This window comes from Lissotriton vulgaris, chromosome 4_1 (assembly GCF_964263255.1).
Source record: "Lissotriton vulgaris chromosome 4_1, aLisVul1.2, whole genome shotgun sequence".
NCBI lineage: Eukaryota > Metazoa > Chordata > Amphibia > Caudata > Salamandridae > Lissotriton > Lissotriton vulgaris.
The window spans coordinates 2017350514-2017367205 of NC_141691.1; the positions used below are offsets into that span (position 1 = coordinate 2017350514).

The following is a 16692-nucleotide window of genomic DNA, read 5'->3' on the forward strand; positions in this document are numbered from 1 at the left end:
AGATCTGCCACCCATTCTCGCCTTTTTTATGGCCGGCACACATACCAGACCAACCCCACCCAACCTCAACAGACGTGAGGGGATGTGCTGGGACACAAGGTCCGTTAGATAAGCAGGAGCCTAACCCTGCAAAATCTTATGGCATACACAGAGTGCTTTAAAGGCAACTCTTTCTTTAATCGGGAGCCAATGAAGTGCCACCTGTGCTGCTCTGGCCAAAGATCTTCTTGGGCTTCTCAGAATGAGGCAGGCTGCTGCATTCTGCACTCCCTGCAGGCACAGTAAGCATCTAGCTGGAGCTCCTAGATACAAGATGTTCCCGTAATCTAGGCGAGAAGTCACTAGTGCATGGACTAGAGTCTTCCTAACTGCCATAGGTAGTAGGTCCAAGGTTTTGCGCAGGACCTTCAGTATTCCAAAGCACGTCCCTGCCACCCGTTTGGTTTTGTAATCAAAAGAGAGGTTAGGATCTAGCCAAACTCCCAGGTTTTTTGCCTGTGCACATGGCATAGGTACCGGCCCCTGGTCCTGAGGCCACCATGCCGACGACCACACAATTAAAAAGGTGCGCTGTTTTCTCTGTGATTCCCTTCTCACTCTACCCTCCCCCAAGAACTGTCTGGAGTGAAAGGCGAGAAGGAAATTCTTTATACACTATCACTTCTTGGTTGGAGTGGTGGATGCTGATGATGAGAACCTAGGCAGCAGGCGAGTACCATCCTGCTAGCCTCCATGGTGTTACTCCCGTGAGGCTCCATCACTCCTTTCCCACACTTTTTCTTCTCATTTCCTTCTCGTGGCCCTGATCCAGTAACACAAGATGGCTAGATTTTGCAGCCGCTTGTCCACCTAATAATATTATTGGTTGGCCATGATCAGGAGAAGTATATTCACCATAGGAACAGGTCCTGTGTTGTACATGGTACACAGACAAAATATCGATTTTTAAATATCGATATACAAAAATATCGAAGTTTAAATATCGATGGGACAAAATATCGAAGGTAAGTAATATGACAGTCTTAATATCGATATTAGTATGATATCAGTAATATCGAAGTTTTAAATATCGATGTCAATAATATCGAAATAAATAACTTCGATGTTACTAATATCAATTTTTAAATAAATTTAGTGTATATTATATTGTATTTATTATGTTTTATTATTTATTTTTAATGTAATTTAATTAAATATTGTCTTTTACTTCTGTAGCGGGTTGTGGGTTCATAGGGGAATAGGGTGGGAAGTAATTTAATTATGTTAAATTAATTATTAATTAGTAGGAATTATTAATTAATTAATTGAGAAATAATTTTTAATTAATTTTAATTAATTGATTAATTGATAAATATGTTCTGTAGCGGGTTATGGGTTTATAGGGGAATAGGGTGGGAAGTAATTTAATAATAATTAATTAATTAATATATGTTTGTACATATTTTAATTAATAATTAATTGGTAATTAATTTACATTAATTAGTTAATTAATTAATATAATTTTGTACATATTTATAATTATTAATTAGTTGGCAATTAATTAATATTAATTATTTAATTACATTAATTATAGTAATTTTTTATATATAATTTTTTGTTATTCTTAATTAATTAATTGGGAAAAATAATATTAATTATTAAATTAATTACTGCTAATGTGCTAATATATTTACTTTATTGTTATTGTTAATTAATAATTAATTGGTAATTAAATAATATTAATTAATTTTGGGTAAAGGAGTATTTTTAGGGTTCAGGGTCAGTTTTCAGTTTTTGGGTAAAGGGGTATTTTTAGGGTTCAGGGTCAGTTTTCAGTTCATGGGTAAAGGGGTATTTTTAGGGTTCAGGGTCAGTTTTCAGTTTTTGGGTAAAGGGGTATTTTTAGGGTTCAGGGTCAGTTTTCAGTTTTTGGGTAAAGGGGTATTTTTAGGGATAAGGGTCAGTTTTCAGTTCATGGGTAAAGGGGTATTTTTAGGGTTCAGGGTCAGTTTTCAGTTTTTGGGTAAAGGGGTATTTTTAGGGTTCAGGGTCAGTTTTCAGTTTTTGGGTAAAGGGGGATTTTTAGGGTTCAGGGTCAGTTTTGGGTTTTTGGGGTACAGGGATATTTTTAGGGTTCAGGGTCAGTTTTGGGTTTTTGGGGTACAGGCGTACAGGGTAAAAACAAAAAAATATTACATTAAATCAAATAAATAACATTAAAAAAAATTACATTAAATTATTAAGTGTTTTATTTATTTTAAATGTATATGTATTAGTTTTAATTTTGTTTTAATAGTTTTATTTAATATTTGTAAAATTATATGTATTTTAAAATTATTTTTACATTATTATTAATACATTTAAAAAAACGATATTTTTGATTCCGATATTTTTGTACTACGATATTATTTTTTCGATATTTTTGTACTTACCTTTATGAAGATAGGATTCCGATATTTTTGATGTCGATATTTTTGCTCCGATATTTTTGTATTTCGATATTCTGTCTGTCGATATTATGTCAGACATTCGTTGTACATGTTATGGTGAGAGGGGGACGACCTGTTCCTGATCCCCTTAGCTCCCTGTTGTAATCAGTCACAAGCAATTACAGACCAATAAGTCTCATTGATTGCATTCAAAAATAATTCTGCTGATGTGTTCTTAAGACGATCCAGGATTGGACCTCTGATATGTCTGTTCTTTGCTCTTTTCAGACAGAATTCCATTCAAAAACATCCACAGTAGGTAAGGCTTTTTGTTTCTTACTGATCTATTGGCGTACTGTTGTAATCAACAAGGCTAAATTATATGTAGCCTTTGTTGATTTATGTTCGGCCTTTGATCTAGAGCCACGTTGCAGCCTTTGCCACACTCTTGGAGACATGAAAATGCCTTTGCATTTACTGGCATTGGTAGCCCGTCTCCGCGAGGATAACTTTGCACGTGTAAGATTGGGAACACTTGACGGACAAAATCACAGTTCCCAGAGGCATAAGACAGAGCTGCGCCCTAGCCCCACCCAAATGATATTGTTGTCCTTTTAACTCATGTTGATTCAGATGCACCCTCTTTGGCTGAAGTCAAAACCCCATTACTACTATTCGCAAATGATACCCTCTTGGTATCCAAGACCCCGAACGGCCTTCAGAAACTCTTGATGCATTTTGAGGAGTTCTGCGTCAACAGGCATCTGAAGAACAGTATGACCAAAACTAAGATAATGACATTTAACCCTAATAAACTGTTTAAAAGGGCCTAGAACTATGGGGGCGGAGGGGTGCATTTGACATAAACTGCCTTAAAACTTAAGCAACTAACATGATCTGTCCATAAGGACTACAAACCCTCCTTTACTAAACCTATTAGGCCTGCTCTTCTTTTATATGAGTCATGGGCGTTGAGGTCAGCACTTTATGGGGTGGAATTAGGGGGGCATGCAAATCTTGATGCATTAACCACCGCCGAAAACAAATTCTATCATAAGTTGGCATTTCTCCCTACTAGCGCTCCTTTGGCACCACTTCTTTCAGACATGGGTGTAAGAAGCCTACTTTACAAAGTCATATTCCGTCCACTGTTATATTGGAGGCGGTTATGGTCTACCCCACAACTCGTACATTACACTTCTGCCCTCCAGAATGTCATTATCTCAGGCCATTCTGTCAAAATTCTGTGGCATTTGCACATTAAAGAGTTTGTGCACTTTTTTTGGGGCTCCTGAACTTTGGATTCATCTAGCCACCAATTCTTTTCCATCAAAACTTGCCTTGAAAAAGCTTTATTGGTCAGCAATTGCGGCCAAGGTTTTGAGAAGACATGATCTTCCTAGCTTATCCCGAGAATTTCTTGACTTTAAGGATCAGATTGACTACAAGTCATATTGGGACCAAGTGACATCTTTCAGCGACAGAAAGCTGTTCTTTCAATTCAGAGCGGGTACACTTCCGTTGAGAGCTTTCGCAAAGCGATGGACTGAAGGGGATAGCGATATATGCCCTCTATACTCCATTATGTCTGAGAGTGTGCTGCATGTCTTTTTAGTCTATCCCACCTACGCATGTCCCTACAAGTACTGGTTTGCCCCTACTTGCAGAGGTTTATGCCAGCGTAGTCAGCTAGCCGCACTCCTGCATCTTGAGGGAAGATTGCAGTTTAAATCCTTGCTATACCTGTTGCCAAGCTTCTTGGAGCCATGGGGCAGCTGCTCAGGAAGCTTTTATCCCCTTCTTAACTCAGGTGCCACTCCCTTTTTATTGTGTTTTGTATTCAGATGTATTATGACGGTTTTATTCATTTTATACCAATGTTTTTTAATATATATATTAGAGATATTTTAGTATAAATTGTACAGTATTGCATCTTAGCGTTGTTTATTTATCAGACTTTTTCTGTATAGTATAAGTAATTTTATGGTCCTGGTGGCCGAAATAAAGTATTTTGATTGAAGTATTGGTCCATTATCCCCTTTTTTCCAAACATGGGAGGATATGTACAAGGAAGTGGCAGTGCGACGTTACCCATCATGGCTTAACGCCTCTCTACCACTTCTGGAATGCAAGGCTGCACCATATTTACAAAAATATGGTGCAGCCTTGAGTGTCCCTTCCTGCACACAAACAATCCTGAACTGCCATTCTGTCACTATCATGTGTGCTGCTCAATGCAGCACACATGAAAGTCACAAAATGGCATTTTTTTTAGATTGTTTATGTACAGGAAGGGGGACTTTCCTGTACATACACTATCGATGGCATTTTGCTTTTTCCATGTGTGCTGCACAATGCAGCACACAGGGACAAAGCAAAAACGAGGAGAAATAATGCATTTCTCCTCGTTTTGCCAACTTGAGACCAGATTTTACCTGGTCCTAATTTTGGCCCTGCCTCCTATGTAAGCTGCCCTTGTACAAAGGGGGCAGCGTCAAAAGCAGTGGGTGTTTGCGGTGGAACACTCACCACAACACCCACTGCACACCGCTTTCAAGCTAACCATAGTTCGAAAGTGGGCCTTATGTACGAGGCAGTCTTAAGCCACGTTAAGTGACTTAACGCTGCCTTTTAAATAAGGTTATGTCCCTATCGCCACCACAACGTCATACCACAACATCAGACCTTTAAGGCATATGTACACAAGGAGCTGTATTATGAATACAAAGTACTGTCCCTATTTGCCACATGGAACTCTTTTCAAAGGGTGTGCCAGGTGCAAATAGGGACTGCGAACAGTATTAGAAAGAATGCGCCGCCCCAGGGCAGCCATGAACTTGCGCTGCTCTCGGGGCAGTGCATCTTAGTGAAATACGGAGGGGGAACATCCTTTACGATGCGGATGTTACCCCACAGTACCGTTACAACGCGTATTTTAGAACGCAAGTCGTAACCACGACTTGCGCTGGAGGGCGCTAAAGGACAAGGAATAGTTGATTTACTATTCCAACACCTTCCCTACTGTACGTAGGCTGGTGTTGGAATAGTAAATTAAACTATTCCTAAGTCCGCACCCCTACAGCGCAAGTCGTGGTAACGACTTGCATTGTAAAATACGTGTTATAACGGTACGCGTGGTAATACCACGCGTCGTAACAACGTACATCCAATACAGAGTAGCTGTTTTAAATCTGCTATGTGTTTCACAGTGCAGGCGGCAAACTGCTTGCACTTTAAAAAGGGGAGAGACATCCTCTTGCAGACTCGTGCAGTGAATAACTGCATGGGGATGTCTGGGCGGTTCCTTTCTCCCCTCCAGAGGGCAGCACTTAGTGCACTTTCAGTAGGAGCCCTCAGACATGCCTTTAAGTCCCTTTGTGTAGTGTGTTTTCAAGTGGCCCCTCCTTTGTAGCTCGCCAGCTACCAACAACCTCAGCACCCTGCACCCGGAGGAAACTAGGACGCTCCAGAGAATCTGCTGGTGGAACATTGGGCCTGGCCTCACTACCTACTTAAATTCTGAAGGTGAACCTTGAAATCCAGCTGTGTGATTTTATATGCATTTTTATCTTTTCTCCCATTGACTTCAATGAAACGCAATTGTGTACAAAAGTAATTCATTTTAGGAACGTGAAAAATTCATAACTTTAAAAGCATTTACTGTAGAACAAATTTCTTGGTCTGAAAAATTACATTAAAATCGGTGTTAGTTTTATAAATTGGTCTCAAATGTATTATTGAGTGTGTGTCTCATTTATTGCCTCTGTGAGTACAACAAATGCTTAGCACTACCCTCTGTTAAGCCTAACTGCTCGCCCCTGCACTACTGCAAAAAGAGTGTTAGTATTATCTACTTTAGCCTCTGTAGACCAATCCGGGTCTCACTGGACTCTCTGCACGGTGGGCTTCATTTTAGTGCGCTACTTAAGGAGCCGACGTCCTACATTGATGATGAGAATATGAAATAAGGGCCTCAACAAAAGGTCACTTAGCGCCCGACTTGCAATCCCCATTCATGCAATCATTCACATTAATCATTTGCCTTTGGCACCGGACTCCTGATGAAGCCATTGGTGTCTTGTTTGACATCTTCTAAGGGTGCAATGCATGGTACACGATGTCCGTGTTTGGAGTGACCTATCACGAACTCTGTCACTCTGGCACTGCAAGTGGAGCCGGCTTGAAAGGCTAAGTGTGTAGGCCATTTTTCACCCCAGTGGACCACGACTGGACTTTAAAACAGCCCGTAAATGTGGCCCTTTTACACCAGCTCATCTGTCGGCGCCACAATGATGGAGAGCAAGACGGGTCAATCCAGGGTTACCCATGGGTTGCACTTGGTCCTGACAAAGCAGATGGCAGTATTAGAAAAACAAGCCTCTGAAGGTATATTTTAATATATATTATATTATATCATATCAAGTATTATATTATATTATATTACATCATATTACATTATATTATATTATATTATATTATATTATATTATATTATATTATATTATATTATATTATATCATATTATATCATATGATATTATCTCATGTCATATCACGTCATGCCATATTATATCATGTCATAATATTTCATCTTATGTCATGTTTTGCTTTGGTATCTTATGTTATTTTGTGTTGTTTTGAGTTATGTTATGTTATATTGTGGTATATTGTGGTATGCTATGTTACCACATAGTATGACGACAAAACGTCATCTCACCTTTCAGCTCCACCAGCTGGTCATGGTATTTCTTCCTTAGGAGAACTTCCCGCTGGTATTTCTGCAGCAGGTCCTTATTCACATGTGATACTTCGGTCACTGCTGAGCAGATCTGAAAAAAGATCAATTTCAAGATATTATATGTGGAGTGTGAACTATGAAGGAACCCCAGCGTAAGCGACTTGCGCTGCTATGAACAGGGTCAGTCAAGTCAACCCTGCTTGAAGGACACCGGCTCCCCAGAACGTCCAGCATTAGCTGCCTCACACACAAGGCCTATGGAACCTGCTCTTGTGATTGAGGAAAGAAACATGTCGTGCAGAGAGCATTATACGACAAGCCTGAACATCGACAAACTAGAACTAAAAAACTGCAAACAAAGAGAAAGTCAAAAGAATGGTCTTCTCCATTTACACCCTTCAGAATCTGGAAGAAAACTGCTCCAGACCTCCTGCAATTCAAAAGTTCTGAAAACTCACCTCCTACGAGAAAATGATATTTGGAAACGATGAGCCCCACCCAGGAGCATTCTCGCTCATGTAAACTTTGCTGTACCCTCGCCGCCACTCTCAGACACTGCTCGATCAGTGCCTTACAAATACCCATATACATTAATGTAACTCAAAGCTTCAATGGTACTCAGTAATTAGACTATAAGGATAAAATAGCCTTGGGTCGGAGCAGGGATGTGGGTTCTTTGGTAAGCACTAACCAGCCCAAAATCCTTCAAGGATCTTTGCTGAGGTTTAGATATTTTTGTCAACCTTCTCCTAGACCCTTAGCTCCTCGTCCGTCTGCTTCCGCCCATCAACGGGTACCTTAGGTTACAAGGCATAATTCAGCCACACACCTGTTTCCTGGCCTCCTTGATGGCGGCTTCGTAGAACTCGGAGAAATTCTTGACCTGGCTCCGCAGGCTGTTGTAGTTGGTCTTCATGGTCTTGACAAAAGGCTGCAGAGTGGACAAGCGCCGCTGAACACCTTGGAGACACCAGAGGCAAAGGATAGAGGTCAGCAGAGCCTCATTCACAGCACAGTCAATCTCTGCAAGGATGGGCGACCACACACCTGTGCACCTGCTCTGTGACCTCCACTGCCACCCCCAGGGTGGTTGAGCATTCATGTACCTGTACGCTTGTCAAGCGACTTGTCTCCCCCTACCTTAGATGCAAGAGTAATCACACACCTCTGGACCTGCCCAAGGTCTTTACTTACCATCAACCATCAACCAAGCATAACATCACCCATCACCTGTCCTGCGTCTTGAGCTATCATAAGCAAGAGGAAGGAACCACCTGAGCATCTGTCTTAAGTTTCATACTACCACCCACAACGTACAAGAGGAACCACGCCTAGTCACCTGTCCTAGGGCCCACCATACCATCCACTGGGTGCAGGAGGGGTCAAACACAAATGGCCATCTTCCCTGGAACTCACCCTACTGCACACAGGGTGCAGGAGGGTTCACCTACTTTTAAACCAGTATTATGACCTCAACTGTCCTGGGAACCACATTACCATTTGTGTGTACATGTTCTGAAGCTTGCAATCCCATGCCAATGGGCCACGACGGTACACACATGTGTACACCTGCTCTCGGATTCCCCCTTGTATCTTGTAGGTTCAAGAGGACTCACATAACAGTGCATGTGTCCTATCACTCACACACCTGTGTCTTAAGACTCATATTGTCAGACTGCAAGGGGATTCACACACCTTTACATCTGTCCTGAGACTCAAAGTCCTACCCACTCCATGCAGGAGCAGCCACTGACTTGTACGAATGTCTGAACTCATACACATCCATGCACATGTCCTAAGCTCGCTCCTATGTACCTGTCCTGTCACTCATACTAACACCTTCAAGGTGGTTATACCAAGTATCAAGAGCATTCACCACTGGCCTCTCCTACTGCTTCTCACACTCGCCCAAAGTTCTTGGCTTCCATCCATTCTCACCTTTACCAGTTCTAACAGGTGCATCTTTGTCAAACACTGCTCCCACTCTCGCTCTTATATCCATCGATCAAACCTATCCGATTCCCCTTCCTTAGTTCTACTCTCACATGCTTACACATGTTCCCTCAAGCGGCCCTGCCGATGTGCCCATGACCTACCCACTGCTACCCATGACCCGCCCGCTGCTACCCATGACCTGCCCGCTGCAGCCCATGACCTGTCCGCTGCTGCCCATGACCTGTCCGCTGCTGCCCATGACCTGCCCGCTGCTGCCCATGACCTACCCGCTGCAGCCCATGACCTGCCCGCTGCTGCCCATGACCTGCCCGCTGCTGTCCATGACCTGCCCGCTGCTGCCCATGATCTACCCGTTGCTACCCATGACCTGCCCGCTGCAGCCCATGACCTGTCCGCTGCTGCCCATGACCTGCCCGCTGCTGCCCATGATCTAACTGCTGCTACCCATGACCTGTCCGCTGCTGCCCATGACCTGCCCGCTGCTGCCCATGACCTACCCGCTGCTACCCATGACCTACCCGCTGCAGCCCATGACCTGCCCGCTGCTGCCCATGACCTGCCCGCTGCTGTCCATGACCTGCCCGCTGCTGCCCATGATCTACCCGTTGCTACCCATGACCTACCCGCTGCTGCCCATGACCTGCCCGCTGCTACCCATGACCTACCCGCTGCTGCCCATGATCTACCTGCTGCTACCCATGACCTGTCCGCTGCTGCCCATGACCTGCCCGCTGCTGCCCATGACCTGCCCGCTGCTGTCCATGACCTGCCCGCTGCTGCCCATGATCTACCCGTTGCTACCCATGACCTGCCCGCTGCAGCCCATGACCTGTCCGCTGCTGCCCATGACCTGCCCGCTGCTGCCCATGATCTAACTGCTGCTACCCATGACCTGTCCGCTGCTGCCCATGACCTGCCCGCTGCTGCCCATGACCTACCCGCTGCTACCCATGACCTACCCGCTGCAGCCCATGACCTGCCCGCTGCTGCCCATGACCTGCCCGCTGCTGTCCATGACCTGCCCGCTGCTGCCCATGATCTACCCGTTGCTACCCATGACCTACCCGCTGCTGCCCATGACCTGCCCGCTGCTACCCATGACCTACCCGCTGCTGCCCATGATCTACCTGCTGCTACCCATGACCTGTCCGCTGCTGCCCATGACCGGCCCGCTGCTGCCCATGACCTACCCGCTGCTACCCATGACCTGCCCGCTGCTGCCCATGATCTACCTGCTGCTACCCATGACCTGTCCGCTGCTGCCCATGACCTGCCCGCTGCTGCCCATGACCTACCCGCTGCTACCCATGACCTACCCGCTGCTGCCCATGACCTGCCCGCTGCTGCCCATGACCTGCCCGCTGCTGTCCATGACCTGCCCGCTGCTGCCCATGATCTACCCGTTGCTACCCATGACCTGCCCGCTGCAGCCCATGACCTGTCTGCTGCTGCCCATGACCTGCCCGCTGCTGCCCATGATCTACCTGCTGCTACCCATGACCTGTCCGCTGCTGCCCATGACCTGCCCGCTGCTGCCCATGACCTACCCGCTGCTACCCATGACCTACCCGCTGCAGCCCATGACCTGCCCGCTGCAGCCCATGACCTGTCCGCTGCTGTCCATGACCTACCCGCTGCTACCCATGATCTACCCGCTGCAGCCCATGACCTATCCGCTGCAGCCCATGACCTGTCCGCTGCAGCCCATGACCTGTCCGCTGCAGCCCATGACCTGCCCGCTGCTGCCCATGACCTACCCGCTGCTACCCATGACCTACCCGCTGCAGCCCATGACCTGCCCGCTGCAGCCCATGACCTGCCCGCTGCTACCCATGATCTACCCGCTGCTACCCATGACCTGTCCGCTGCAGCCCATGACCTATCCGCTGCAGCCCATGACCTGCCCGCTGCTGCCCATGACCTGCCCGCTGCTACCCATGACCTACCCGCTGCTGCCCATGATCTACCTGCTGCTACCCATGACCTGTCCGCTGCTGCCCATGACCTGCCCGCTGCTGCCCATGACCTGCCCGCTGCTGTCCATGACCTGCCCGCTGCTGCCCATGATCTACCCGTTGCTACCCATGACCTGCCCGCTGCAGCCCATGACCTGTCCGCTGCTGCCCATGACCTGCCCGCTGCTGCCCATGATCTAACTGCTGCTACCCATGACCTGTCCGCTGCTGCCCATGACCTGCCCGCTGCTGCCCATGACCTACCCGCTGCTACCCATGACCTACCCGCTGCAGCCCATGACCTGTCCGCTGCTGCCCATGACCTGCCCGCTGCTGCCCATGACCTACCCGCTGCAGCCCATGACTTGTCCACTGCAGCCCATGACCTGTCCGCTGCTGTCCATGACCTGCCCGCTGCTGCCCATGATCTACCCGCTGCTACCCATGACCTGTCCGTGCAGCCCATGACCTTTCCGCTGCTGCCCATGACCTGCCCGCTGCAGCCCATGACCTGTCCGCTGCTGCCCATGACCTGTCCGCTGCTGCCCATGACCTACCCGCTGCTACCCATGACCTACCCGCTGCTGCCCATGACCTGCCCGATGCTGCCCATGACCTGTCCGCTGCTGCCCATGACCTGTCCGCTGCTGCCCATGACCTGTCCGCTGCTGCCCATGACCTGTCCGCTGCTGCCCATGACCTACCCGCTGCTGCCCATGACCTGCCCGATGCTGCCCATGACCTGTCCGCTGCTGCCCATGACCTGTCCGCTGCTGCCCATGACCTGTCCGCTGCTGCCCATGACCTACCCGCTGCTACCCATGACCTGCCCGCTGCTGTCCATGACCTGCACACTGCTGCCCATGACCTGTCCGCTGCTACCCATGACCTGCCCGCTGCTGCCTATGACCTGCCCGCTGCAGCTCATGACCTGCCCGCTGCTACCCATGACCTGCCCGCTGCTGCCTATGACATGCCCGCTGCAGCTCATGACCTGCCCGCTGCTGCTCATGACCTGCCCGCTGCTGCCCATGACCTGTCCGCTGCTGCCCATGACCTGCCCGCTGCTGCCCATGCCGGCTCGCACCTGAGAACTGCTCCCGCAGCTGGTCCAGATGCTGCTCCGAGCACTCCGATGCCTCCTTGACCGCCTCCTCCTTCTGCGCCTCCAGGTGACTGATCTCCTGCAGCAGCTCCTCCCTGAGCATCTGGATCTCAGACTCGTAGGATGAAATCTGGGGAGCCAGAAGGAACTCGCGTCAGTGCTGTTGCACGGTCAGCATCACGCCGCAGTCCATCAGAGGAGACTAGGATGGAGGACCAGGGAAGGGTGACCCTATGGCCTGAGCTAGACTTGGGTGGTAAGGGCAGGCTTCACATTTCTGGAGGAGGCACTGTATTCAGAGAAGAATCCTCAAGAGGGAATTTCATCTATTTAATAGTGGGATGGTGGATAAAATTCATCTCTAGAAATGATACATTAGGATCCAACTCTAATTCAGGCACAAAATCTTAAAGTAATCTGCGAGAGTTGGACGCTTTCTTAAGACCTATTTTGGTTCAGGTCTTTTATCAATGACACAGGGTGTCTGGGCAGCTTGAGCCTTTAACTCTCCTCCTCCACTGAGCAAGGCTGTGCATACTGCTGTCCCTGCCCACACCCCAATGTGGGATGAGAACGGAGGCCGTCAACGCATGCCGGCTGTGTACAACTCTGCATGCAACAGGCCCACAAATAGTCACACCTTATACCACATTGGAAGTCAAGACCACAAGGGATTGCAAACGTGTGCCAAGGCGCACACTAAAAAATGATTTTCACACAGAGGGTTAACACTCCAAGGGGCATATTTACAAATAAGTGACGCAGCACTGCAAGCAATTTAGCAGCGCCAGGCTGCATTATTTAAGTAATGTGGGGATGCGCCATATTCACAAGAATACAGTGCACCCCTGTGTTTTCCTTTGTGGTGGCACTAAAAAAAGCTGCCTATCCCCAAAAGAGACACCCTGGCGCCATGGTGTAAGAGTGTCTGTGCTGCAGGGATGATTGTTTATGTGCTGGAAGGGACACCTAAACGAGAGTTGCTCCTTCTATGTAGGCTGCAGAATGCGGCACACATAGAAAGAGCAAAATCTATGAGAAATAAAAGCATTTCCACTAGCTGCGTCACTTTAATGCCTGCTCTTGCGTGGCGTTAGTTTTTTTGGCACTGCCTCAAATTTAAACATCCTTGTAAATCAGGGGCTGTGTCAAGAGGCAATGGGTGTTGCTGTGGGTTTTTAAGAGGCAATGGGTGTTGCGGTGGGAAACCCACAGCAACACCCATTGCCCGCCCCTTTCAGGCACATACCTGTGTGAAAGGTTATGATATTTAAAAAGCGGAGTGAAGCCACACAAAGTGGCTTACAGTTGCTTTGTCAAAATATGGAGCAGGGAATTGCCCCACCGGAGAGTCCTAAAAAGTGATGCTCCAGTGGCACAATGCCCTTGTAAATATGCCCCTAAACAATAGGTTACACTATTCAGAGACTGTACTTTATTACATCACACTTTTCCACTGCACCTTATGCACACATTGCAGCATTGTTGATCTAGTGTCTCTCGTGGCAGCAGTTCAAGAACACATCAGTTCCTCCAGATGTGCAGCCCCTTGCTGTTATGCTTAGCACCCGCCCTTTAAGTGGTATGCCACCTAAAGAGGTTTCAATGTTTAATTGACTTCTCTGTTACAGGAACCAAATTTCTGTTTGGGGGGAGGGGGTTCAACCCACACTAAGAGGGCTGGACCAGTCCTAGTGTTAGTAAACCCAGAGAAACCATAGACAAACACTTGGTCTGAGGACCAGCATGATGCTCAAGTCAGGTAATGCTGGCCTTTATTTTCCTTGGGTCCAAAGGAGCCAGTACGAGAACCATCAACGACTGCACCTACCCATATGCGTATCGATGACCCGCTCCGTCACTCAGTGAGGTAGATAAAGTAACCATATCTCTTCCTCCGTGGACACCTGAGTTGTGGCACCCCCTGAAGGGGTTGCAGGAACAGTGCATAAATTACATGGGATCTGGTCTTCACTTTCCCACACTCCCTCTCTTATGGGGAAGAGGTCACTATAGTGAGTTTGGGAATATCCGCTACTTTAGAATTACCACTAAATAAAGCCTGACATTAATCCTATCAGAAATTCTGATCTGGAACGTCACCTTTCCCTAGTTGCTTTTCGGTAGAGACGGCTAGACAGTATTCCCTTTAAATTCACACATTTGACTACTAAGGGCTTATAAATGTAACAATGTCCCATCAGTATGATCAAAGGTCGTGTGATGTCATCTTCGATACCATGTATGGGTTAAGTGATGTATGATGTCACCTCTACACCAACTATTTTGGTGAGATGGCATCAGTGTCAGCCCTTCCAAAAAGTATTGATCCCCACAGGTCGAGATCTGCTTGACATCCTCTGTTTGGGAGCCCCCAAGCAATAGCACACACGCGTCTGTGGTCGCCCTCACCTACCTTGAGACGGAGGCTGGAGGTCAGTCTCTCTGAGCCCTTGAGTTGCTCCTCCAAGCGTTGGCATCTGCTTCCTTGGCTGGAGAGCTGCTCCACCAGGATGTGGTTCCTCTCCTCAGCTTCAGCCAGCGACTTCAATGTCACGGGGGACTCCACCTCCACCATTTTTGTCACATACTATATGGAGAACATAAAGAATGTATAGCAAGGATGATAGTCTTCATGCACTACTGTTGCTCAGCTCAGCCCACCCAGGCACCACTCTTCATGCAGGTGTGAGGTGTATCTCCTATCAGAGGTGAGGACTCTAATATGAGTTGCTATTGCTGGGTATAATGAGTGTATGTCAGATGTTTAAAAAATATGTATGAAGCGTGTATTTACATGTGTGATTCTTCACTTGAGAATTATCAGTCCATCAGTGTCTGGTAAAGATGAGGTTTCTGGTATTAGGTTAAATTAGGTTATTGGAGCTCACATCACTCTTTCACGGTCTCGTGTTCCTTAAGGTTCAACGTTGGATCCTGAGCTCATGAGGGAATGACCAACTCTAAGGCATCAACACTGACGTCTGACTCCAGGAGAAAACTACAAAACTGATGTCTAGCATAGAATAACTTCCTCGCACTGAGCTCTAGCGAGGTAGAAGAATAACTGTCATGATCCACGACCAGGCTCAGTTGCATAAACTAGAAAGCCACGGAGATGTGCCCCTCCGAGCTATTGAGATGTTTGCGTCTTCTATAGCAAAAGAGTTTAGTGGTGCATGTAGAGTGTGGACGCTGATTTGTGCGAGGCTTCGTATCTACGAAGTTTGCACCAGCGAAATGGCATAGTCCATGTCCAAGAGTGCCAGGGCTCTCTCATAAGATCTGCAATGGTAGCAGCTATCTTCAATTTATGGAGCATAAGTTCCTCGTGTTTTGCAGCGTTCCCTGCTAGGCTTTCGAGATACTCAGTTACTGCAGCCGGACCCTTGTTGGTAGAGATTGAAATTCAAAGCGCTATCATCTGGAGTTATGAAATACTTACTGGATATAGAGGAGTATTGTGGGATTAGACTAAAGATCAAGGGGCAGATTTATGTTAACTGGCGCATCCCCAGGGATGCGCCAGTTAACGTGCGCCACAGTGCGCTACAGCTCCGCCACCCATGGTGCGCCGCATTTATAATGCGGCGCACCATGGCGCAAAAACGGCACAGATGCGTGACGCATCTGTGCTGGAAATGTGGCGCATTGCTGGAGTTGCGTCGCAAGCGCGACGCAGCTCCAGCAAGGCTCGGGGGGTACACCATCTGCACAATGCTGCGTCAAGACCTACGCCTGCTTCAAGCAGGCGCAGGGTTTTGACGCAGCATTGCCCTGAAAGTGACTGAGTGAAATCTCATAGATTTCTCTCAGCCACTTTCAGGAGGCGTTCCTGCGCAGGAACGCCCCCCTGCGCAGGAACGCCTCCTTATGGCGCAGGGCTTTACAACGTGACGCATCTCCTAGATGCTTCACGTTGTAAATAGGGCGCATTGTTTGCGCCGCAGTTGCGTCAAATAAAGTGACGCAATTGCGGCGCAAAGAGGCGCAACGACCTCATAAATCTGCCCCCAAGATTTTAGACTTTGCTGTTTGCACACTATTGCTGGACTCAATAAAACAATGAGGAGAGAATTAAAGTAAAGTTCCTAGTATCAGAAGAACATTTTTCCTTAATCACAATATAACATAGAGGTATCTGACACCATCTTTGAAAAGTCAGAAATGGAACTTCTGACTGAGCTGGTACCCGACAGAAGGGGAGTTCTCTGGATAGGAAAAATGCCCACATCCACCCAAATGGCATGCTTCATCATCAGGCCACATCTCACCATAGAGTCCATATGGTGGCCTGCCCCTGTAGCTATTTAGGATGAGAATGAAATGCCCCCCTAACAGTGAGGTGTGTGGGACCTAAGAGAAATAAAATAGCACAAGGAAAGGTGAGTTTGATGGAAATTGTACTAGTACCTCCCTACTGCATGACTATAAGCACTGCATTGAACACTGTACAATGGAGCCCACCCTCAGTTTAGTGTCAACATGTTTCTGCTCTCTAAAATAGTGGCCCAATCCAGTCCTGCACATCC

At 47.3% G+C, this 16692-nt stretch overlaps 1 protein-coding gene across 1 annotated transcript in view; it reads right to left on the reverse strand.

Annotated features, from left to right (window-relative positions):
- The window catches only part of LOC147724890 (kinesin-like protein KIFC3), a 205085-nt gene that overhangs the window by 41460 nt on the left and 146933 nt on the right, over nucleotides 1-16692 (reverse strand). Inside the window, exons 9-12 of the mRNA XM_086966413.1 lie at nucleotides 14577-14750; nucleotides 12143-12290; nucleotides 7974-8104; nucleotides 7124-7235 (exon numbers count right to left, since the gene is read on the reverse strand). Coding sequence (XP_086822539.1) covers nucleotides 7124-7235; nucleotides 7974-8104; nucleotides 12143-12290; nucleotides 14577-14750 — 565 coding nt within the window. The remainder of the gene's footprint in view (nucleotides 1-7123; nucleotides 7236-7973; nucleotides 8105-12142; nucleotides 12291-14576; nucleotides 14751-16692) is intronic.